The sequence below is a fragment of the Mirounga angustirostris genome, unplaced genomic scaffold, assembly GCF_029215605.1.
Source record: "Mirounga angustirostris isolate CCGP_5_RB_7025 unplaced genomic scaffold, mMirAng1.0.hap1 SCAF_6, whole genome shotgun sequence".
NCBI lineage: Eukaryota > Metazoa > Chordata > Mammalia > Carnivora > Phocidae > Mirounga > Mirounga angustirostris.
This window is the reverse complement of record NW_026991714.1, coordinates 120,283,925-120,307,239: the sequence shown is the minus strand read 5'-3', so window position 1 is coordinate 120,307,239 and position 23,315 is coordinate 120,283,925. Positions and strand designations below refer to the sequence as shown.

General features: G+C 37.5%; 1 protein-coding gene across 2 annotated transcripts in view; it reads right to left on the bottom strand.

Moving 5' to 3' along the window:
• Positions 1–2,484: 2,484 nt before the first annotated feature.
• Positions 2,485–23,315, bottom strand: part of TNKS2 (tankyrase 2) — a 68,345-nt gene continuing 47,514 nt past the window's right edge. For both annotated transcript variants that reach the window (XM_064595017.1, XM_045878411.3), the window contains 9 exons: positions 21,804–22,056; positions 20,881–20,963; positions 19,451–19,571; positions 16,665–16,762; positions 15,741–15,815; positions 12,973–13,078; positions 10,053–10,239; positions 5,654–5,810; positions 2,485–4,832 (listed from right to left, as the gene is read on the bottom strand). In XM_064595017.1, coding sequence (XP_064451087.1) covers positions 4,770–4,832; positions 5,654–5,810; positions 10,053–10,239; positions 12,973–13,078; positions 15,741–15,815; positions 16,665–16,762; positions 19,451–19,571; positions 20,881–20,963; positions 21,804–22,056 — 1,143 coding nt within the window. In that variant the 3' untranslated portion in view covers positions 2,485–4,769. The remainder of the gene's footprint in view (positions 4,833–5,653; positions 5,811–10,052; positions 10,240–12,972; positions 13,079–15,740; positions 15,816–16,664; positions 16,763–19,450; positions 19,572–20,880; positions 20,964–21,803; positions 22,057–23,315) is intronic.

Here is a 23,315-nt window from a genome sequence, read left to right as displayed (position 1 = left end):
TGCCAACTACTTAGAGGCACATACAGAACATCATTCAATTCTCTCAACAACCCTAGGAAATGAGTACTATAAAGGTTATATAATTTAAGGTTGCACAGTTGGTGTGGGACAGGGTAAAATTCAAATCTAGACCTATCTGACACTAGAACCCAATCACTAATCCACTTAATCACTATTAATTTATTCACACAACAAAAATTTACCGAGGAACTATTATGTGCCAAGATGTGTGAAGTGATAAGTATGAGGTTAACAAAACAGACATTTTTCCTATTTCAAATGATCTTTAAGGGGCCAGTTTTTATTTCCTCTTAACTTCCAATTTGTTGCAGACCAATATTTTTGTTAAAGAAATTAAAAACATTGTAGCAATGTCAAATTGCTATAAAAATTTCCCCTCGGGACGCCTGGGTGGCTCAGATGGTTAAGCATCTGCCTTCGGTTCAGGTCATGATCTCAGTGTCCTGGGATTGAGTCCCGCATTGGGCTCCCTGCTCAGTGGGGAAACTGCTTCTCCCTCTGCCTGTGGCTCCCCCTGCTTGTGCTCTCCCTCTCTCGCTGACAAATAAAATCTTTAAAAAAAAAAATTTCCCCTCAATTTTGTTTTCATCTCTCCGTGGGCTGGTACCAAACAGTGTGCAGACCAACTCCCCCTGCAGGAACTTCTCTGCGGCACTGGTCTACTGGAAGACCACCTGGCGGGGGGCTCTGAGGATGACAACTGTGGGTGGATGATGAAGTAGAAAGATACTTTTTTTTTTTTAATTTATCTTTTTTTTAGAAAGATACTTCTGACAATGGTGGCTTCTCTGTAGGGAGCAAAAGCCTTCTAAAAGCATAATTGAAACCAATACTATACTATATGTTAACTAACTGGAATTTAAATAAAAATTTGAAAAAAAAAGGGGGGTATAATTAAGTATTTTAGGTCACAGTCTGCCTAAGGAATATGCATGAAAAGGAGGTGGCAGGGTGGGGGGTGAGATTGAGCAGATAGTGAAAAGGCCACATTATGGTCTAACTTTATAAAAATCTGACCATGGGCCGCCTGGATGGCTCAGTCGTTAAGCGTCTGCCTTTGGCTCAGGTCATGATCCCAGGGTCCTGGGATTGAGCCCCGCAGCGGGCTACCTGCTCCGTGGGAAGCCTGCTTCTCCCTCTCCCACTGCCCCTGCTTGTGTTCCCTCTCTCGCTGTATCTGTCAAATAAATAAATAAAAAATCTTAAAAAAATAAAAATAAAAATCTGACCGTTTTCCTGGTGAAGATTGGCTACTACTACTTGCTTCCTCTGTCACTCTAGTTCTCTAACAGGGCAGGACAGCAGGTAAAGGGCCAGTCAGGAATACTAATTACAAAAGCTTATGGAAATTTATTTACATGTTTTCTTTCCTCACCACCTAGCAAACAACTGGATCATATCAGACACTGGGATGCTTAGGAACTAACAAGCACACACTTTAATATTATCCTAACCAAAGCAGTAAGATAAAGCTGCTGAAAAATCTTTCAAAGCAAAATGACTCATGGGTTATCTGCATCATTATTTTCTTATCATGGAAAGCAGAGAATTGATCACATACACAAAAACGCTTATACTGAAATATAAAATAGAGACATTACTATCTTTTAAGAGTAATAAATACCACTAACTTTAAGATTTTAAAATTTATAAAGTTTTTTTTAAAGATTTTATTTATTTATTTGAGAGAGAGAATGAGACAGAGAGAGAGAGCACGAGATGGGGGAGGGTCAGAGGGAGAAGCAGGCTCCCCGCCGAGCAGGGAGCCTGATGTGGGACTCGATCCTGGGACTCCAGGATCATGACCTGAGCCGAAGGCAGTCGCTTAACCAACTGAGCCACCCAGGCGCCCCTATAAAGTTTTTTTTTAGGGGTGGCTGGCTGGCTCAGTCAGTAGAACAGCAACTCTTGATCTCGGGGTCATGAATTCAAGCTGGGTCAAGAGCTTACTTAAAAAAAAAAAAAGATGGGCGCCTGGGTGGCTCAGATGGTTAAGCGTCTGCCTTCGGCTCAGGTCATGATCCCAGGGTCCTGGGATCGAGTTCCACATCGGGCTCCCGGCTCAGCGGGGAGCCTGCTTCTCCCTCTGACCCTCTCCCCTCTCATGCTGTTTCTCTCTCGCTCGCTCTCTAAAAAATAAAAAAATAAAAAACAAAAAACAAAAAACAAAAAATTCATTCCTCTTTAGAAGAAGACAGATTTCCCAGGAATAAGCTACAAGGTTTGCCAAAACTTGTATTGGAGCAATTAAATGTCTGAAAGCATCTTACAGTTACTTCCATCTTAAAGCATCTGAGTAAGTTATGGTCACAACATTCAAAATTTCAAACTTTAAACTGCACTCTATCACTGTTAGACTCAGAACTACATTGTTTTCCTGCAATTGTGGTTTATTGTAATCTTAATCCATATTCTCAAAGACCATTCAACATATTTATACTATTCCAGTAATTACCATGCTACCCAGAAAAACCAATGAACACTTTATTAAGAATTAAATGAGGGCATGGAATGTGATACAGTACAAGACATCCCAGATGGATAGAATAGCACTACTCACACACAAAGTTAAATCTCACTTCAAAAAAACCAAAATCACAAGACAAAAGAAAAGCAATTCCATCATTATAAAGTAAGATATTTCATGCAAACACTCCAAAAAAATCCTCCCAACCACCCCCTAAGCCACCCCCAAACTGCCAACAAACAAAAAGCTATCTGAAAATATTGCCATGCTAACATATTAACCACAATGTAATCATTCATAGGAAAACAACACAGTAATTAAGCAATGGATTAGATGAAAGAACACAGGCTGCACTATATAAACTCAGAGACCTTGATGACTTTATGTGATAAGCAATTCCAGATTCACTTATAGGGGGAGTGGTATGGGCTCAATGTTGAGAGATATGTAAATATAAACTCCATTAACTCATCTCATTACCTTCTAATTATAAAATCTGGAAGCTTCCAGAATCTGAAAAATTATATAAAGTTTGGCAGACTCCACTTGTGTTCCAAGAAATTACTTTAGGATCATAACTGCAATTATTAGAGAGCTGTATAAAAGCACTTTCAAGGTCAAAAATTGACCTCTTAAATAATGATCACAATTTACATTATAGAAACAACTCCAGATATGCATTTACTCTGATTAACTCTTACTTAGGACAAGAAACATGATTTTCTAGCACTTTATGTACAAGTTACTGTAAAAGGCCAGATAATTTAGAGATGGAATAAAATATAAAACAAAAGTGAACTGGTACATAGAGCGAAGGGGAACATTCTCACTTACAGAGACTTAAGTCAGTATAAACCTGCCTTGCCTCCTGAGGCAGCTAGAGTCAACAAATAGACTGCCAAGCTATATATAATTCATGTCTCTGTGCCAAGAAGCGTTAAGCCTATTTCATGGAAAAGATAGTTTTCCATCAGAAAACAGGAATGGCATTTTATGGGACAGCATTCCCCTCTACAGCTGCCCAACAAGCCTGTCACCATGTGTGCACAAAGCATATTTCCAAGTGACTGTGAATGTCACAGTGAGGCTACCCAGGACCAGGAAGCACCGTGTCACAGCACCTGCCCATGCAGGTGACCTGGAGAGAACTGGGACACCCACATTTATTTCATGGTTCTGGGTTCAGCCTACTTATGGTGTACAGATTGGCTATAACAGTGAGGCCAAGGAAGAAGAACAAGAAAAAAATACTTAGGACAAAAAAAATGACCCACTCCCATTTGCTTTTTTTTTCCTCTTTAGATTTAGGGTAATTAGAAAAGATTGGAAAATTATTCAGGATTACCCTTCCTACCTCTGAAATGTAACTTCCTATTTACACTCCACGAAAAGAATACATAGTTGCTCAGTGGCAGGATTTAGCCTCTAAAACAAAGAAGCACTCACTCTAATTTTCACAAAATGAAATGAGAAAATTTTCCCATGTGAAACCCAGAAAAGAAGTGTCTTTAATAATCAGGAGGTTCATAAAGCTCTTTGGAATGTGTCTTATACATACAAAGTTATCACAAATTAAATCCCCAGAGTATTCATGAAATAAGTTCTTCAATGGGAAAGATTCCTAATGAGAGATAAATGCTTCCATCAGCAAATTAAATCTGATAAATCAATCTTTCCCAACTGACAAAGTCTTTGTTAACAGCTTAACATAGATTCTGGAATCAAATGTAAAGTTCACTCAATCATAATGATGCAAGATGAAGTACAGATGTGCAGTACATATGAAAAAAATGTGTAAACCGCTGCAGTTCTAAAACAGATTTATATTACAAAGCAATGTAAATAAATATTGGGCTAGTACAAAAGCTCTTATTTACAGTTTTACAAATGAAATTGTATTCAGTGTAAATGCTGTGTTTTCAAGAACACAGTACTGTATTAGTAAAATGAGTTCTGTTGAGGGGATTACAATTTCTGTTAGAATCAATGCACAACATACAAAAGATTCAAGTTAACTTTGTTTATAATTTAGTACAGACAAACCCAGTTTAACCTGGAATGGCATCTGTTAAAGTGCTGAAAAACAGGAAATATTTAGAAAACACTGTACATTATTAAAGCTTTATCAAGTCAGAATGTTAAACTTCTTTCACATTTTTTATCCTTTTGCCACAGGCTTGTGGACAAGATGATATTTCTCAGCAAAGGAGTAAAATTTAAGAGGCCACCAGCTGCTTAGATGATTTTAGGTTCAGTGGATTTAGCTTCCTAAAACGACTATTTATCCATCAACCATACCTTCAGGCCTCATAATCTGGTAAGTAATTAAATATTCAGGATAAGCCTGGAAGAGAAAGATTAATTTAAATATTGGTAAACAAATTTTTTTGAAAGGTGATTTTACCATAAGGATTCCTAATCTTCAGAGAAGAGGTTCTAAGTTAGTGTGTGGATCTGAATCATCTAAGGACATTTTCTTAAAAACATCCTTACCTTGATTTCAATCCCACTTAGGTTCCGAATAAGCAGGTCTAGGATGAATCCTAAGCATGTGTTTGTTTTTAGTAACTGAGGTGATCCTGCTACATATCCTCAGTTCAGAATACTGCTCTAGAGATGCTTTTGACTGGATCTGTGTCACTAACAGCAAGAAGGAATTGTACGTTTCTTTGCTACAGACAGGTTAACTACTAAATACAGGATTCTGATTAATTATATTTTACAGAAGGTTAAAAAAAAGAAAAAGATCCACCAGAATTGGCAAAATCTGAATAAAGTCTGTAAGATAATAGTCTATCAATGGTATTTTCCCAATGTTGATAATTTTAAAAGAGAATGTCCTTGTTTTTGGGAAATACACACTGAAGCATTTAAGGTTACACAGCAAACCTACAACTTCCTCTCCAGCAGTTCAGGAAAAAAATCTGTATTTGCACATACGCGGGAGAATGATAAAATGTTAACACTGGGAAAATCTGGGTAAAGGGTATACAGGAATTCTCTATTATTTTTGCTACTTTTCCATAAATCTAAAATTATTTCCAAATAAAAGTTAAAAAAAACCCCAACCCAGTTTTTAAGGCAATATTCCTTGTCAATTTAAGAGACTAGTAAGAAGTATGGCTCTAAATCATTTCTGAAGATGAACAAATAAAACTGAATTACCTGTTCTCCTCTGTAAATAACATATTCAGCTAATGCTAGACCATTTACGCTGGGTCGACCAGTGACTGAGTGATGTCCTGGAGGAGAATGTGCCATTTTCATTGCGCTGAACTGCAGGAAAGACTTTCCCAAGGTTACCCGGCAAAAGAGCAGTTGCCTGTAACAGGAAAAGGAAAAGATCTCCATGACAACAAGGAAGTACAGGGCAGTTTCATTTCTGTATGCTACCTAAGTTTTTTAATGTACTCAGACATAAACAGAGTTGGTTTTGTCATTTCATCCTTAAAAAAAACTTTGTAAGAATGTCTTCTACTACTCTCATTAATGAATCTGCCACTTGAATTCTTATGTTAACTATATAAACTGAAAATGTAACAACCTTATAGAGATGGAGGCTCTGCTATCTTGTTGTACCCAGAGCAAAAGCACAAACCACAGCCCAAGTGGGAAGGAGGATTTAAGGGGCTCCCATGAAGTAACTTGCAAAGTTGGACATTTATCTAAGACATGTAACTAAGTCTAATTGATTCCACCTTCAAAATGTACTTGAAATTCATTCTCTTAATTCTATGGCTACTGTTAAGTTCAAATCACCAAAATTTTTACTTGGACTGGGAACAGGGGCGCCTGGGTGGCTCAGTCGTTAAGCGTCTGCCTTCGGCTCAGGTCATGATCCCAGGGTCCTGGGATCGAGCCCCGCATCAGGCTCCCTGCTCTGCGGGAAGCCTGCTTCTCCCCCTCTCCCACTCCCCCTGCTTGTGTTCCCTCTCTCGCTGTGTCTCTTTCTGTCAAATAAATAAATAAAATCTTTAAAAAAACAAAAAACAAAAAAAAAACAAACTTGGACTGGGAACAATGGCCTCTGAACTTCTCTTCCTATTTCTCCTCTAATTCCTAGCTAAACTATTTTCTATCCAAGCAACCAGTTATTTAGAAAAAAATAACCCAACACATAAAACATTAATCAAATTACATCACTTTTCTGCTTAAAACTTTGTAGAGGCTACTCAGTGTACTTGAAGAAAATCCAAATTCCTTACAATGGCTCCAGATTCTCAAATCTTGCTTCGTGTTCATTGTGCACCAGGAGCATTAATTTTCTTTCTTCACACAGGCCAACTTTCTTAACCCCACGGCCATCATACACACTGTTTCCTCTACCACAAAAAATGGTGTCTATTCTGCCACTCTTCAACTGGTTAACACTCATTTTTTTAGGTTTCAGCTAAAATGTTAGTTCTTCAAATAGTGTTCCCTTACCAGAAGTTTAAGTAGATTCTCTCCCAATCCCCTCAGGCATATGACCGACCTTCCTTATTTCCAATGAACTTTTTTTTTTTTAATTACTTCATGGTTTCTCTTGTTTTTCAGAGGAGAAAAGATTTTGGTGAACCAGTTGATTCTGTTCTCCAAAGAAGAGAAGCTATCTATACTTTTTGTTCTAAATATGCCTGCTGGAAACCTTAGCATTTCTAATAGATTTCTATTACAGTTAAAATCAGCCCTATGATAATCCAAATACAAAAGTCTTAAGTTAATAAACTTATTTGCAGGGGCGCCTGGGTGGCTCAGTTGGTTAAGCGACTGCCTTCGGCTCAGGTCATGATCCTGGAGTCCCGGGATCGAGTCCCGCATCGGGCTCCCTGCTTGGCAGGGAGTCTGCTTCTCCCTCTGACCCTCCTCCTTCTCATGCTCTCTGTCTCTCTCTCTCTCTCAAATAAATAAATAAAATCTTTAAAAAAAATAAAAAAATAAAAATAAACTTATTTGCAGAGAACCAACCATTCCGTTCAAAAGACAGTTTACAAGAGGTACTAAAACACTGCTTATTATAATCAGAATTATTTAACTATAAGTCAAATAGGTTAAATGCTCAGAACTTTTGGGTGCCTGGGTGGCTCAGATGGTTAAGCGTCTGCCTTCGGCTCAGGTCATGATCCCAGGGTCCTGGGATCGAGTCCCACATCGGGCTCCCTGCTCCTTGGGAGCCTGCCTCTCCCTCTGCTTCTCTCTCTCTCTCTCTCTCTCTCTGTCTCTCATGAATAAATAAATAAAATCTTTAAAAAAAAAAAAAAAAAAAAAAAGTAAATGCTCAGAACTTTTACCTCCAGATAGTAAGACAGCAGAGTTCAATTTATAGAATCTCAAGAAATTATACGCCTTTTAACCTGTCCAATTAATTTATGATCTAAAACAGAAGTGGATGGGAGTTCATGCCCAGAAGGGCTGACTTTAGGCACCCACACAAGTCTAAATTTAAGGGGAAACCAACAAGAGTAATATAAAAACAGACCTTGTTTTCCTCCAGGACTACAGTTCTTTACCTTGGCAACCTTTCAAAAATCAGCTGGGAAGACTTCAAAAATTCCTAATGCCCAAATCAATTCTAACAGAATCTCTTGGCGCGGGGGCGGGGAGAGACATCAGCATCAGTAGTTTGTAAAGCTCCCCAGGTGATTCCATTGTGTCATCAAGGCTGAGAACTACTGCTCTCGGGCTTTCTTCTACATCAGTGACCAGAAAACATCAGCATCACCTGGGAACTTGGTAGAAATTCAAGTTCTGGCGCCTCATCTCAGACCTACTAAATCAGCAACTGAGTAGGCAGCGCTTAGGAATCTCTGTTTTAGCAAGCCCTCTAAATGATTCTCATGTTTGCTAATGTTTGATGAAGATTGTTCTAGATTTTTATAAGCAGTGTCCTAACTACAGAATAAATCTCAACAATTAATTTTACTCAATTTTTCAAATGGCAAAAGATAATTTATACTTACCCATGAGGAGTTTATTAATAGGGGCAAGTTATCTGAATGATTTTAACAACTGAGTTATTAGACCAGGGTAACTAAAGGTGGAGAAAGAAAGTGCGAAGTAGTTATTTGATAATAACGTGCTTTTTAAAAGGGATTGGTATGTTTCACTGTAACTTTTCAAGTAGTAATATCATAAATAGAGGATTAGGATCCTATCTCAGTGGAAGAGAGACTCCCTCACTCCTTCATGCATTTCTATGAAATAATTAGGCTTGGCAAGTAATGCCATTTTGGCATTTGAATAATACATATATGAGTACTATATATGTATATATATGAATACTATATATACATACATATATATATATTTTTTTTAAATAGGAGGGGCGGGGGGGATGCCCGGGTGGCTTGGTTGGTTAAGCATCTGCCTTGGGCTCGGAGTCCTGGGATGGAGCCCCACACAGGGCTCCCTGATAGGCTGCAGGTCTGCTTCTCTCTCTCCCTATGCGATCTCTCTCGCTCTCTCTCTCAAATTAAAAAAACAAAACAGGGGCGCCTGGGTGGCTCAGTTGGTTGAGCGACTGCCTTCGGCTCAGGTCATGATCCTGGAGTCCCGGGATCGAGTCCTGGGATCGAGTCCCGGGATCGAGTCCCGCATCGGGCTCCCTGCTCGGCAGGGAGTCTGCTTCTCCCTCTGACCCTCCTCCCTTTCATGCTGTCTCTCATTCTCTCTGTCTCAGATAAATAAATAAAATCTTAAAAAAAAAAAAATAAAAAAAATAAATAAATAAAATAAAATAAAAAAACAAAACAAAACAACCAACAAAAAACCAAAAAAAACCCCCCATAAACTTTAAATAGGGGGGATGGGAGGGGCAGAGGGAGAGGGAGAGAATCTTATGCAGCTCCATCCCAGCAATGGAGCCTGACATGGGGCTTGATCTCACAACCCTGAGATCATGACTTGAGCCAAAATCAAGAGTCAGACGCTTAACTGAGCCATCCACGGGTCCCTTGAATACTATATTTAAAAAAAACTACAGTCCTATAATATTTAAGGGACACAATAAAATCTCTCAAGTCCAAAGGTATTTTCTACTCCATATTCTTTAAAACACTAGGTGTTCCAATGATTAAATAGGTCAAGTTCTCAGAACTATGCTTGTCCTATACAGATCATTTAATAAATACTAGCTATTGTTACAACTGGTGAGAGGGCCAAAAGCAACCTGAAACATGCCTGGCTTGGATACCTAAAGTTGTCGAAGATGATGCCCTTCTCCCCAAATTTCTCAAATATGAAACCAGTTCTTATCAAATTCTTATCAAAATAAATGAGAATTTAAGAAATAAGACTGAGGATCATAGGGGAAGAGAGGAAAAAAAGAAACAAGATGAAACCAGACAAGGAGACAAACCATAAGAGACTCTTAATCACAGGAAATAAACTGAGGATTGCTGGTGGGGAGCGGGGGTGGAGGGATGGGGTAAGTGGGTGATGGACACTGGGGAGGGTATGTGTTGTAATGAGCACTGGGTATTATATAAGACTGATGAATCACAGACCTGTACCCCTGAAACAAATAATACATCATATGTTAACTGAATTTAAAGAAAAAAAAAATGAGAACAAGTACATCTCTTACCTGTGGCAAATGTAACAAGATCTGTCTTTGTGAACTGGACACCCAGTACCTCCTCCAATTCCATAGACATACTGATTGCTTTTGGAAGAGTTTTCAGCAAAATAAATCCCAGCTCCAAACATGCCACCTATGTAGGCGTGCCTTTCATCGAAGCCTTTATGGATAATTGCATTCACAAAGGGAGATCCTAAAATACATGTAGATGGGTAACAATTTAAAATTATCTTAGAAGAAGAATAAAATGAAATCCTCTTTGGAGTTAAATTCTTAAACATATATACATGAACATCACAAGAAAGAATATAAAAAAACAAGGATAACAAGTTAACTGTCAGCTAGTTTATGCCTTTAGAATAAATAACTACTTTAGAAGAATTGCTAATATCGATTGATGTTTCTAATAAGGTGGTGGATGAGTTGTCAAAAAAAAAAAAAAGACACACATAGATTCAACTAGAAAAAAGATTACTTGAAATACCAATGCTAAAGTTATCAAATTCCAGACCCCAAATCCATACAAATCCAGAACCAAGAGTTTTACAATTCACCTCATACAGCAAGGCTGCACGCAATTATGTCTTACACTGACACTCATATCTGTGTATCAAAAGTGGCCAAAGTGGTCTTTGTTTTTTTTTTTAGATTTTATTTATTTATTTGACAGAGAGAGAGCATGAGCACAAACAGGGGGAGTTCCAAAGGGAGAGGGAGAAGCAGGCTCCCTGCTGAGCAGGGAGCCCAATGTGGGACTTGATCCCAGGACCCTGGGACAATGACCTGAGCCAAAGGGGGAGATTAACCAACTGAGCCACCCAGGCATCCCCAAAGTGGTCTTCTCATGTTCATTTTTTTTTTTTTTAAAGATTTATTTATTTGACAGGGAGAGAGAGAGCAAGCAAGCATGAGCACGCATGCATGTGTATGTGTGTGTGGGGGGGGTGCGGGAGGGGCAGGGTCAAGAGAGAGAGTGTTAAGTAGACTCTGCGTGGAGCCCTACCTGGGGCTCGATCTCACGACCCTGAGATCATGACCTGAGCCAAACACCAGAGTTAGATGCTTAACTGACTGTGCCACCCAGGCGCCCCTGTTTATTCTCTTCTTTATACCTCTTCTCTCCCATCCTTCCACTTCTCTGCCTTTCATCCTGTTATACCAGACTCTATCTGCATATGTGGTATGTTCCTTCATTCTCTGCATACTGACTACTTTCTCCCCCTTCCTTGCATGTGTGCCAAGGAGAGCTTAGCCAAAGGGAAGGAGGTAGCCATGGGAACCAGGCCGGAGAGTAGGGTGAGGGGTGGGCGTTGGGAAAAGCCAATATAACAGTTAACTGATTCATCAAGATTAGGTCCCCGTTCATAAAGGGACAGGAAAATATGCTAAATTCCACTTTACAGATACACTGAAGAATAGAATCACTTATTTGAGTTAATTTGGAAAAACCAAAATCATTTATACTATAAAACAGAAAAATCATTCATTATAATCATCAAGTCAGTACATAAATAAATATTATACTCTGTGCCAAATCATTATCATAATGATTTTTAGGGTTTCAGAATGAGAAATGCTATTTAGATATTATGCACCAATTCAGTTCGCTATAGCCATTCTTCCAGGGGATTGTGAAATTTAAATGCTGTGTTTTATAGAACTTTATAGGTCTCTAAAAAATTTTCTGCAATTAAGGCCAAATGAAAAAACAGATGGGAGCTACTATGTGCTTGAAGACTTGATAAACACTATATTACTATCTATATTCATCTTTGCTATAAATTTGAAAAACCAGGGGCGCCTATGTGGCTCAGTAAGTTGGACGTCTGACCTTTCATCTCAGCTCAGGTGTTGGTCTCAGGGTTGTGGGTTCAGGCCCCACATTGGGCTCCACGCTGCTTAGAGAAAAAAAAAAAAGAAAGACCAATCAACATCTGTTAGTTTGCAACATAAAAAAAACCCAAGAAATTTCAAGAATAAAGGTGCTCTCAATTCTACAGAAGTTCTCAGAAAATTCTCTAAGTTCAATGACAATGGCTTTTTAAAAAATATTTTATTTATTTTTTTTAAGTAATTTCCATCCCTAAAATGGGGCTTGAACTCAGGAAACCAAGATTAAGAGTGGCATGCTCTATCGACTGAGCTAGCCAGGCACCCCTAACTGACAATGGCTCTTTTAACACAATGAAGTTAAATGTAGTTTTGACACTTAGAATCAAAGGCAGAATAGGATGTATACGGTCTTCTGAGGCGATTTGCAGACCTTATTTCATTTTATTTTTATTTTTTTGAGAGAGAGAATGAGAGAGAGCAAGCGAGCTTGTGTGAGGTGGGCAGACGGGAGGGAGAGGGAAAGAATCTTAAGCAGACTTCACACTCAGAGCAGACAGAGTCCAACTCGGGGCTCGACCTCCTGAGATCATGACCTGAGCCAAAATCAAGAGTCAGATGCTTAACTGACTGAGCCACCCAGGCGCCCCTCAGACCTTATTTTAATTTTAATTCAATCAACTAGGTAAAAGTAAAATACACCATTTCTCAAGAGTGATCATAATATGCAGCATCGATATAAAGAGAATAGGAAAATATGAATAGTTAACATTTCCATTTCTACATTTTGTCCTTATGGCAATCCTATTTTTAAATCCATTATAAAATATACAAACTCAAAAGAGATTGGAAATACAAATATAAATGTAATATTTACAGAAATAATGTTTACTTTTTAAAAATGGCATGAGAAAAACAGACTCATTATTTCCTATGTGACAAAAAAAACTAATGTAGAAGAGGATGGTGGTAGGGTAGGGGAAGAAGAATCTTTTTTTTTTTTTTAAAGTAAGGTTTGAACTCACAACCCTGAGATGAAGAGTTGCATGTTCTCCCTACTGAGCCAGCCAGGCATCTCGGGGAAGAGGACTCTTACCATGAAATAGCATTCTTTCATTTGCATGGTTGTGGTTTTCTTCAGAAACTTCTTTTCTCCTGTGAGTGTATCTTTCCCATAGTTTCTTGTTACAAACTTTCTGAATCTATAAAAAAGAAATCGGAGAAATCAAAATCTTTAGGTCATACTTACCTACTTGTTCATCTCAACCAAAATGGGCCACATAGCCAGTAGAGAGGCAAAAGTTTTTTCCGAAATGTAAACTGTTTTATTTTACTCAACTAAAAATACTTGGTCTCAAACATAAAGATAGAAATATAGCTACATTTTGGAAATCAAAAACTTATACAGCCTTATGTGAACGTCAAGAATACTGTCAATTGACTAAAATACTTCCATTCTAATTTAGAATTATTACTAAAACATCTCCCGATCAGGTAGGTTGAGTTCTGTATATAAGTATTAAAAAGAGACAGTCTCTTTCACCTCTCCCTACCTTATCTGGCTCAAAGTATCATCTTTATCTGTTATTAATTAAAAATATTTGGAATAGCCACACCAAATACCATTTTACTTATTTATTTATTTTAAAGATTTTATTTGACAGAGAGAGACACAGCGAGAGACGGAACACAAGCAGGGGGAGTGGGAGAGGGAGAAGCAGGCTTCCTGTGGAGCAGGGAGCCCGATGCAGGGCTCCATCCCAGGACCCTGGGATCATGACCTGAGCTGAAGACCTCAGACGCTTAACGACTGAGCCACCCAGGTGCCACAAACATTTTTTTTTTTTTTTTAAGATTTTATTTATTTATTTGAGAGAGAGAGAGAGAGAGAAACAGTATGAGAGGGGAGAGGGTTAGAGGGAGAAGCAGACTCCCCACCAAGCTGGGACCCGATGTGGGACTCAATCCCAGGACTCCGGGATCATGACCTGAGCTGAAGGCAATCGCCCAACCAACTGAGTCACCCAGGCACCCTCAAACACCATTTTTAAAATACGTACACAGACACGCAGACACACCCTCTACTCTTCCCTATCCCTCCAATTCCTAAAATTTTTGTTTGGAGAAGAGTTAAAGATGGATGGATGCTGGTCTTATTTGGAGTATTTCTAGGATCAAAATTCACAATCCTAGAGCTATTTCTTGGCTATGTTTAAAGGTGTTACACCCCCTGCTGGTCCTAGAGCACATCTGGGAGGTGGTGGTTTTAGTCTTGGCTCAAAAACCCTCAAAATAGGGGCGCCTGGGTGGCTCAGTCGTTCAGCATCTGCCTTTGGCTCAGGTCATGATCCCAGAGTCCTGGGATCGAGCCCCGCATTGGGCTCCTTGCTCTGCGGGAAGCCTGCTTCTCCCTCTCCCACTCCCCCTGCTCGTGTTCCCTCTCTCACTGTGTCTCTCTCTGTCAAATAAATAAATAAAAACCTTAAAAAAAACCAACAACACTCAAAATACTGCCACAGATGTAATCAACGAACACAACTGACACAGAAATCTCATTCATGTTAAAAAAAAAAGGAACAAAAATCATTGAAAAATTCATTAAATACTGCATTAAAATATCTTTACAGAGGAAGAAAACAGCATATCTTTGCTTGACTTTAACTATTTTGAAAATCAAAAACATATTCTCTCTCCTGCCCTTACCCTTAATAAATCTCTACACATTTTGTTACTGCTTGCAGATAATGCAGCCTTGACTGAAATTTGCCTATAATAAGCATAATTATTTGTTTTATTAAAAATTACTATATATGTTCATGAATGGAAATCTCAAGATGTTATTCTTGTCATACTATGATATAAATAAAAAGGAAATTCCAGAAGTAGGATTCCTTTACCTGAATAATGTGTGCTTTTGTTTTAAATCATTTAATAGTATGAACATAGCAATCTCAATAAATAGTTTTAGTATTCACTAACTCTAAAATATGATAACTAATATACTCATAATAGTTTATTATTCTGAAACTAATATAAAACAGATGAAAGATTTGATACTATTCACTTTTGAGTTTAAAATTTAGGTATTATAAAGACACTTGCCACATTTTAATTGTCTTATTTTAGAATTAAAATATATCAACATAGTTAACAAAAATATTTATGCATCTCAAGTAGAGTATGCATTTTTGCTTGCTGTAGTTCAAGAAAAACATAGCAAAGCTGGAAAAGGCCCTGAGAAGAATACCTGAGAAAGTCCTGTCAAGTAAAAGACAGGACTCTCATTTGAATGACTTAAAACATTTTTTAAAGACTGTTTTTGGAAAAGATGAAGATATAGAGGGAGTACTATTAAAATTATAGAAAAGTGATATGTATGGGGACTCACAGAAACCTGGAGAAAAAAAAAAAAAAGAAACTTGGAGTAGTCACAAGACAAATAAAAGGAAGCATGGTATAAATATAAAGATGGAGGCCTTTCCTGAGCCACAAAAGAAATTCAGCTTTGTTATAACAGAGTACCTTAACAGTAGTTTATATATTTAAAGTCCTAAACCTACAGGATTTATCATTATTCCAAGATAAAGCATATCCTCTAAACTTGAGCATGTTCAGCAGGGGCTTAATTATTCATTATGAAAACAGCACCAAAAAGAAAACAGTATTAAAAAAAAAAAAGAAAAGAGTATAGGATTTTGAAAATCTTAACCTTCCAAGGATATAATCTTTCCCAAAATAGCCCCTGATGCTATGTCAAAGACTTACTAGGCTAGAAAGACCATTATATTCTTATGAAAGTTAATTATCATTTCAGGCTTTGAAAAACTATGGTCTCAGAAAACTTTGTTTTCACTAACTTCTTACCTTGAGAATATTGTATCTGTTGAAGATCCCACCTGCATGACCTCCATCTCTGTGTTCTCGGACTGTACTTTGCATCTGATGGAAAAATATGTCAAATATATGTGTATTAACTTTTGTTTTTTCTGATATGGAGAACATGGTTCTTGACTCCTATGATTCTATTTTTGAGAATACAAAATGAGATTTTAATATTTTTGTTGTTTAAGGAATGAGTTCTGTAAGTTCACAAGTATTATTTTCTAGAGATAGCTATTAGCTAATTAGTCAATCTGAAAACTACAGGTGAAAATTATATAATGCAAACTAAAGAAAAAAAAGATGCACAGGTGAGTTAAACATACAAAGCTAACCACCTGACATGCTAAAAAACAAAACAATTATTTATCTGTTTCCATTCATGTTGCCCTTATAACAAAGCACAATTTGTACTTCATTGAGAATTGGAGTTTCTTGAATTTTAGAACTCAGTCCTACTCAACTTTTTATCTGTGTTCCGCACACATATGTTCTTCAAAGTGTAAGGCACTATTCAGAGATTTCAGTAGATCCTAGAGTTTTGTGGAAAGAAAGCTGGAAGAAAAATTTCCTGGATAAGTAGCATCCACATACTCTGGGTTTTGTCTGAGATACTGGGCTTTGTAATTGCCTTCATGAAGGGAGGGAATATTGGCATTTTTTTTTTTTTTCTTCCAAATGACAGTAAACTCTTCTCCAACAGAATTCTGGGTTAGTATTAATTGTAGTACTGAACCAAATTACTGGAATTAAAGTTTATTGAGGGAGTGTACCTTAAATGCTGATTGTGAATGTTTTCCAGGTGGTAAAGAGTTAGGGACAATTAAAAAACCCTACATTTTTAAGATCTGGAAACCTCTAGGAAGTTTAGCTACTGAACCAAGATTCATTTAAGGTATATGAACATACCTCTTCCTCCACAGACTGAAACTCTTTATCATCAGGAGACAGATCTATGAGAACTGTTCCACTTCCAGAGGTGTTCAGAGTTAAGTATGGGTTAAGACCTAGCAAATGAAATTTGAAGGTAAAAAAAAATTTGCCAAAAAAACGCCCCAATTAACATCAACCCAAAACAGCCACTTCATTTATCTGATGCTTACTACCGATTTTTAAAAACTTTTAATTTTAGACGAATTTAGATTTTCAGGAAGGCTGAGATCATACAGAGAATTCCTGTGTACCTTTCAGTCAACTTCCTAATGTTACCATTAAGGACATTAATGCTCCCCCAATGTTACCATTTTATATAGCCACAGTGCATCTGTCACAGTAAATTATAGACTTTATTTGGATTTCACCAGTTTTTCCCACTAATGTCCTTTTTCTGTTCTAGGATCCAAATCAGAACACCACACTGCATTTGGACTACTAATTTTGACTCAACAAGCTGTAAGGGTTTTCTGGGAATAGTTCAGAAAATCTTTTTATTCTTTATCTCTTATTCTTAAGGAGCTTGTCACACATTTTTTCTTCAGATTACTTCCCTTCACTAACTATACAGCCCTTTCAGCATTTAGTCTTTAATTTTTGTAAATATGAGGATGAATTATGACAGAAACTTGTATAGCCTCAGATAATTCTGAATCATCTCAGAATGATAACTCCATAATGTTTACTAACTACTTAATGCTTATTCTAACCCATAACAGTTTTTAATTCAGCAACGAATGTTGTGTTTTCTGAACGTCAATGGTCAAGATAACTATATATTTTGAACCTTTACTCTCACAAAAGTTTCTTATGTGGAATCTCAAAAAGAATTTTCTACTTTCTTTGGTATATTTGTAACACACCTCTCCTTCAGTCCTTACAACAAGATCTCTAAAGCTCTGCTGTTTTCTCAGGCAGGGATCAAATCCATTACTGCTAGATCAGAGCATGGCAGTTTGCCCTGGAGAGTTAGAGCACTATTCTAGTTCTGAGTACTGGTCTGAATAACAAGACTACCAGCAACATGCTAAACTCTGATAAAGACTTATAGCTGAATTACAATAGCTACAAGAAGTGTGGGGACTTATAAAGGGGAATATTTCAGAGAATAAAGACTTAACAGAATAAAGACTACAACACATGCTTGACTAAAGCATCTGTGTACCATCCCAAGATCTTTTATCAGTGCTCAAAGATAAGGACAAGTAATCTATTGACTTGATGCACTGAATTATAGCTAGGGCTAAGCCAGCAAAATGACAGACTGTCAGAAGACTACCACTGGTTCCACTTTGCAAAATTGCGTATAACAAATGTATAGAATCCTGGCTTCAAACGAAGACAAGAAAGGTGGTAACTTTATGCAGGCAAGTGACCCTGATGTGCTAGAGCAGACACAGTCATTCTGTGTCATGACAATTCTCCTTCATGTACGAACAAACGTTCCTTTGCAATTGCAGCTGGATGTAACAGAATGACTACAGACCAGAGACGGCATGGAGTTACACACCTCTGCCACTTGGGGGCAGTATATCTTGTTTCTGCCATTGTTTCCTGAGCCTTTCAATGCAGTCTTAGTAACTGTATCCCAGACACTGTACGTTTAATGAACAAACACTGCCTAATTTCTTTTTTAACCTGCCTCTTTATCCTAAATGATCCGTTATTCCAGTACTCCACTGTAATTTCTATCCTAACCAGATCTACCTATCATTCTAGTAGAGTCATGATGGCCGTCCACAACTGAGGGTTCTGGTTTCTCTTCATTTTTGATGTTTTTTATATTGTATACTAACATTCCAGGGAGCCATGGGTGTTCCCTCCTTTTTCTTATACAATTTTGTCATTATAAGACATATTCCAGACTACCTCATATTTTAAACATTTTTGCCTTAGACCCTACCAGGCAAGTAAAGTATATCTACCTTTAATTGATCCTATTCCAGAATTCCAGTTCAAAGTATTCCTTAGCTTCAATCACCTAATTTTTAGAGGTATTTTTTCTTTTTCAAGAGATGGACCCTATCCTATCATACATCCTTCCCTGAAAATGTCTTCATTTTTGCTAGTCTAGGTTTTTTTTGAACTCCAGGTGTATAGCCAGGACCTCAATGACAGGAAGTGTCTGACCCCAGGCATGGTAAATCACACCCTCAGTTTAACAATGTGGTCTTGATACTTAGAACAGTTCACCTTTTCATACCCAGGACTTGGTACATAGGAAATGTTAACGTCTGTTGAACAAATGCAATTTGCATTTTTTTAAAGTACCAACATTCAGAAGAAATAAAGAGATTATTCAATGCTGTTCTGCCAGATTTCCTCAGAACACTGTTTCCCAGTACTTCCACTACAAGTGTTTAGAATTTAGCCATTTACAACAAAAGAGAGATTTACAACATTTTATAGGCAGCCTGAATGCCTAGGTGTTGCCTATTATATTACCATAAGATAGGAGATATTCAAGTTTCTGATCTTTTAGAATCATAAAATTTTAGAGCTAGAGTAACTTAAGAGCGAAAAAAATTCCCAAACTTCTGAATGGCCCAGAAATTTTACTTAGGTTCACAAAATTACCAGCAGAAGCTCAGGAAACTTAACAGTAGCAGCGTTACAACTTGATTCCAGGTTTCCTGAATCCTAGTGTTCTTCCTATTAAATGGACTTGCTCTCACAGATTTATATATTATCATTTAGTAAGTTGAGGGTTGTCTTTATGCCAACTGTTAAATTGATGATAGCATTAATTTAAAATGAAATACCTTGTTGTCCAGAGATAAGTCTCTCAACTCCTTTAATTAGTTTGTGTCTATGTCCGTAAGCATTGATTCCAATCTCCTTCAGCTCCTTGTGCCCCATCTCAACTAATACATCCAAAGTGATCTGACAAAAGAGGATGAAACTGTTTAGAAGGCTTACATTTGCTAGACATTCATATACTGGTGTTTTTATAGTGTATTAGATTTATATATTTACTTCGGATTTTTGTGAACAGCTTAGAAATGAAAGCAAATCAGTTATTAAACTGAAGCTGAAAAGTTGCAGCTGATTAAATTACAGGTATGAACTACCAAAAATATAATTATTTTCATTCAGCATAAGAACCTGAGCTGACTTAAACTGCAAAATAAAAATGCACTTATCTACCATCACTCTACAACCAACCTATTTATACAATGCCTTCACTGCTTCCTCCAGACTCCGGACTACGCTAACTAGTACTTCTGCCTCAGGGTTCAAACTATTCCTTTTCCCTCAAATATATTATTCTCACTTTATGAAACTGAAGACATTCAGAAATCTTGAAGCTTTCCCTGAATAGTCCAGCACGCAGTAACCTTTTTTTCTTGGAATTTCTAAAATCCATGCCTCAAAGTTATTTCTTCATATATTGTTAGAGCTCCATAAGTAGATCAAAAGTTTCTTAGGGGTACAAGTCTACGTTAACCATATTCTCTGAACCAAAAAAAATCAGTAAATATATTCTGACAGTGTACTTTAAACTGGGACTGTTCCAGAAAAGCCCAGATCTATACCTAGCGTACCTATGTGCCTTCCCAGAGTGGCCAGCGAAGTGTCAAGAGCAGGTAGTGACTGACACAACGGAACTGAACAAACAAGAGCTCAAAGATAACCTACTTTAAGGGCTAAATAAGCTAAGCTTTCCACTGGAGAAAGCTATTTTACTATTACTACTTGTTCCATGCATTTTTAAATTTCTTCTTTGATTTCCTGTTGACCCATTCATTGTTTAATAGCAAAGCTGTATAACCTCCATGTATTTATGGTCTTTCCAAACTTTTTCCTGTGGTTGACTTCAAGTTTCATAGCATTGTGGTCAGAAAATATGCATGCTATGATCTCCATCTTTTTTATTTGTTCAGGCCTGATTTGTGACTTAATAATGTGATCTATTCTGGAGAATGTCTCATGTGCACTTGAAAGAAATGTGTACTTTCATTTGTTTCCATGTATTTTTTTTAATTTCATGAGAGTCCACCTTTATGTGCTAATAAACTAAACAGAAATTCCAAGATAGCCAAATTAGAAGAGTGACTGATTTCCAGTCTTAAAAAACCCTTCTCCTCTCCCCACAAACAGGCTGAATGGTCCAGGGCATTTCAAGTATGTCCTAATTTTTCCTTGAGGTCCCACAGAAAACCAAACCAAGCAAAATAATTCATCTACTCACCTGTTCTCTCTCAAATATATCCATCAGGTGCTCAAGTCCAAGATTCCTTACAAATTGAGTTATGCTAAAATCTACTGCTGGAACTGGAAAATAAAAAATCCAGAACGAACAGAGTAACGTATATCAACATTATAACATCAAAGTTTTGTGGTATTACTATACACATGAAGAATGTAAAGATGAAGCAAACTACTAATTGGCATTTGGGATATAATACTGAATATCTGAACATAGCATCAAAAATTGCAAAAAGAAAAAGCTACAAAATTTCAACATCATTAGAAGAAACAGCCTATGGGGCACTCTCAGGTTAAAAAAAAAATCTTTTCATTAAAAAAATTTTTACTTTTAACTGTATCTTTAAGATAAGTGTCCATACTGAAACTAATAAGTCAATTTTATTTCTGCTCAAAAAAAAATTCCTTATCTTTGAGAATGTAAGCTACTTCACAAAAGAGTTCCACAATGCTGCATAAGGTGAGATAAATTTTGACAGGTAAAAAGTAAAGAGAACAGTTTTATAGACTGTAAGTATGTGTGTCTTTTTCTTTCTCTTAAAACGATCTTCACAATTGGGTATTTTGACATGGAATAAAGGTATTTCATAACTGTAATAATGCACTGGAAGAGGTAAATAAAGGCAGACCTACTCAACCACAAGACTTCTAAACCTTTCAAAAAGCATATTTACATCTAAGTAGTAGGTTAGCGGCATAAGACTCATGAACTCTCAACTCAGAAGGAGAAAGTTTCATTAGGAATTCTACTAACATGAAGAAAACAATAAAAGACTAAAACTTGAAGGCTATGCTAATTAATCTGATACTAACAGTTGTATTTAAGGTTAAAAAATGACTTGTTAGCATTCTAAATGACAAATATGTGGCTACAAGACAGAAAGTTATTTTTGCAGAATGTCTCACCCTCCTTTTTCTCCAAACTAGAGGAACCCTCTGTTCCACTTGAACTAACTACTGAAGACAGTTCAGAAAAACTCCCAGATAAGTTGTCAAGACTGCTGGCTGCAGAAAGACTTGATGGGCTGGATGGACCTGAAGACAGAGCATCTCCGGTAGCTCCTGGGCTTCTCACGCCATTGAGCACTTGAGGTTTATAACATGAAGGCAGAGCAGAAGGGGGCATGGCTGCCGTGAGGAGAGCGCTAACGTCATCTGCCTGGTGTGTGTGTAAGAGAGAGATTAAATCTGTGATGAGCAAGTTTTAAAATTCTCCTACACCCAACAGAATGCATTTAAAAATATGACAAAGACTCAGCAGATTTGCACTAGAATTGCATATTATATAAAAACAATTATTTTAAAAAGTAGAACAAGTGATATCATCAAACTGTTATTAAATATAAAACAATTCAGAACATGTTTCAAGACACAGAAAATAAAAAAAACCTGTTAAATGTGGCAAAGCATAAAAAAAATCTAACTTTGATACTCTGATTTTCTGAAAAACACTGAAATGAGTTATAGTAGTATCAATTTTATTTTATCTATTTTATTTTTTATTTATTTTTTTATTTTTTAAAGATTTTATTTATTTATTTGAGACAGAGAGAATGAGAGACAGAGAGCATGAGAGGGAGGAGGGTCAGAGGGAGAAGCAGACTCCCTGCCGAGCAGGGAGCCCCATGCGGGACTCTATACCGGGACTCCAGGATCACGACCTGAGCCGAAGGCAGTCGCTTAACCAACTGAGCCACCCAGGCGCCCTTATTTTATTTATTTTAAAGATTTTATTTATTTGAAAGAGAGAGTGAGATAGCACAAGTTGGGGGAGGGGCAGAGGGAGAAGCCGACTTCCTGCTGAGCAGGGAGCCTGATGCGGGGCTTGATCCCAGGACCCAAGGATCACGACCTGAGCCAAAGGCAGACATTTAACGACTGAGCCACCCAGGCGCCCCTAAAGATTTTATTTTTAAGTAATCTCTATACCCCACGTGGAGCCCAAACTCACAAGCCCAAGATCAAGAGTAGCATGCTCTTCTGAGCCAGCCAGGTGCCCCTTAACCAGACATATTTAACCCCCATTTATAGATGATGTGACAGACGCTTCGAGATTAGGCAAGGTGAAAGACTGTACAACTCCAAGTGGTAGAGCTGGAATTCTACGGCAGGTCTGTTGGACTCTAAAGCCCATACCTGTCCTCTAGAGCACTTTGTTTCACATCACTTATGTCTGGTCGACTAACAAATGGGTGGAATGAATTAGAAAAGTGCACTTCCCAGGTAGTTTGGAACCACAAAGACATTTCCCTGAAGAAATATTGCAGATACAGTTGGGTTGTCAGCCTGCTGAGAAAAATCTATTTAACCCCCAATGCAGCTGAACTCAATCAGCTTCTCAGTGTAACTTTAAACAGTGGACTCTCTCTCAGTAGAAAGCAATCTGCAGAAAAGACTTCCCTTCCATCCCATCGCAAC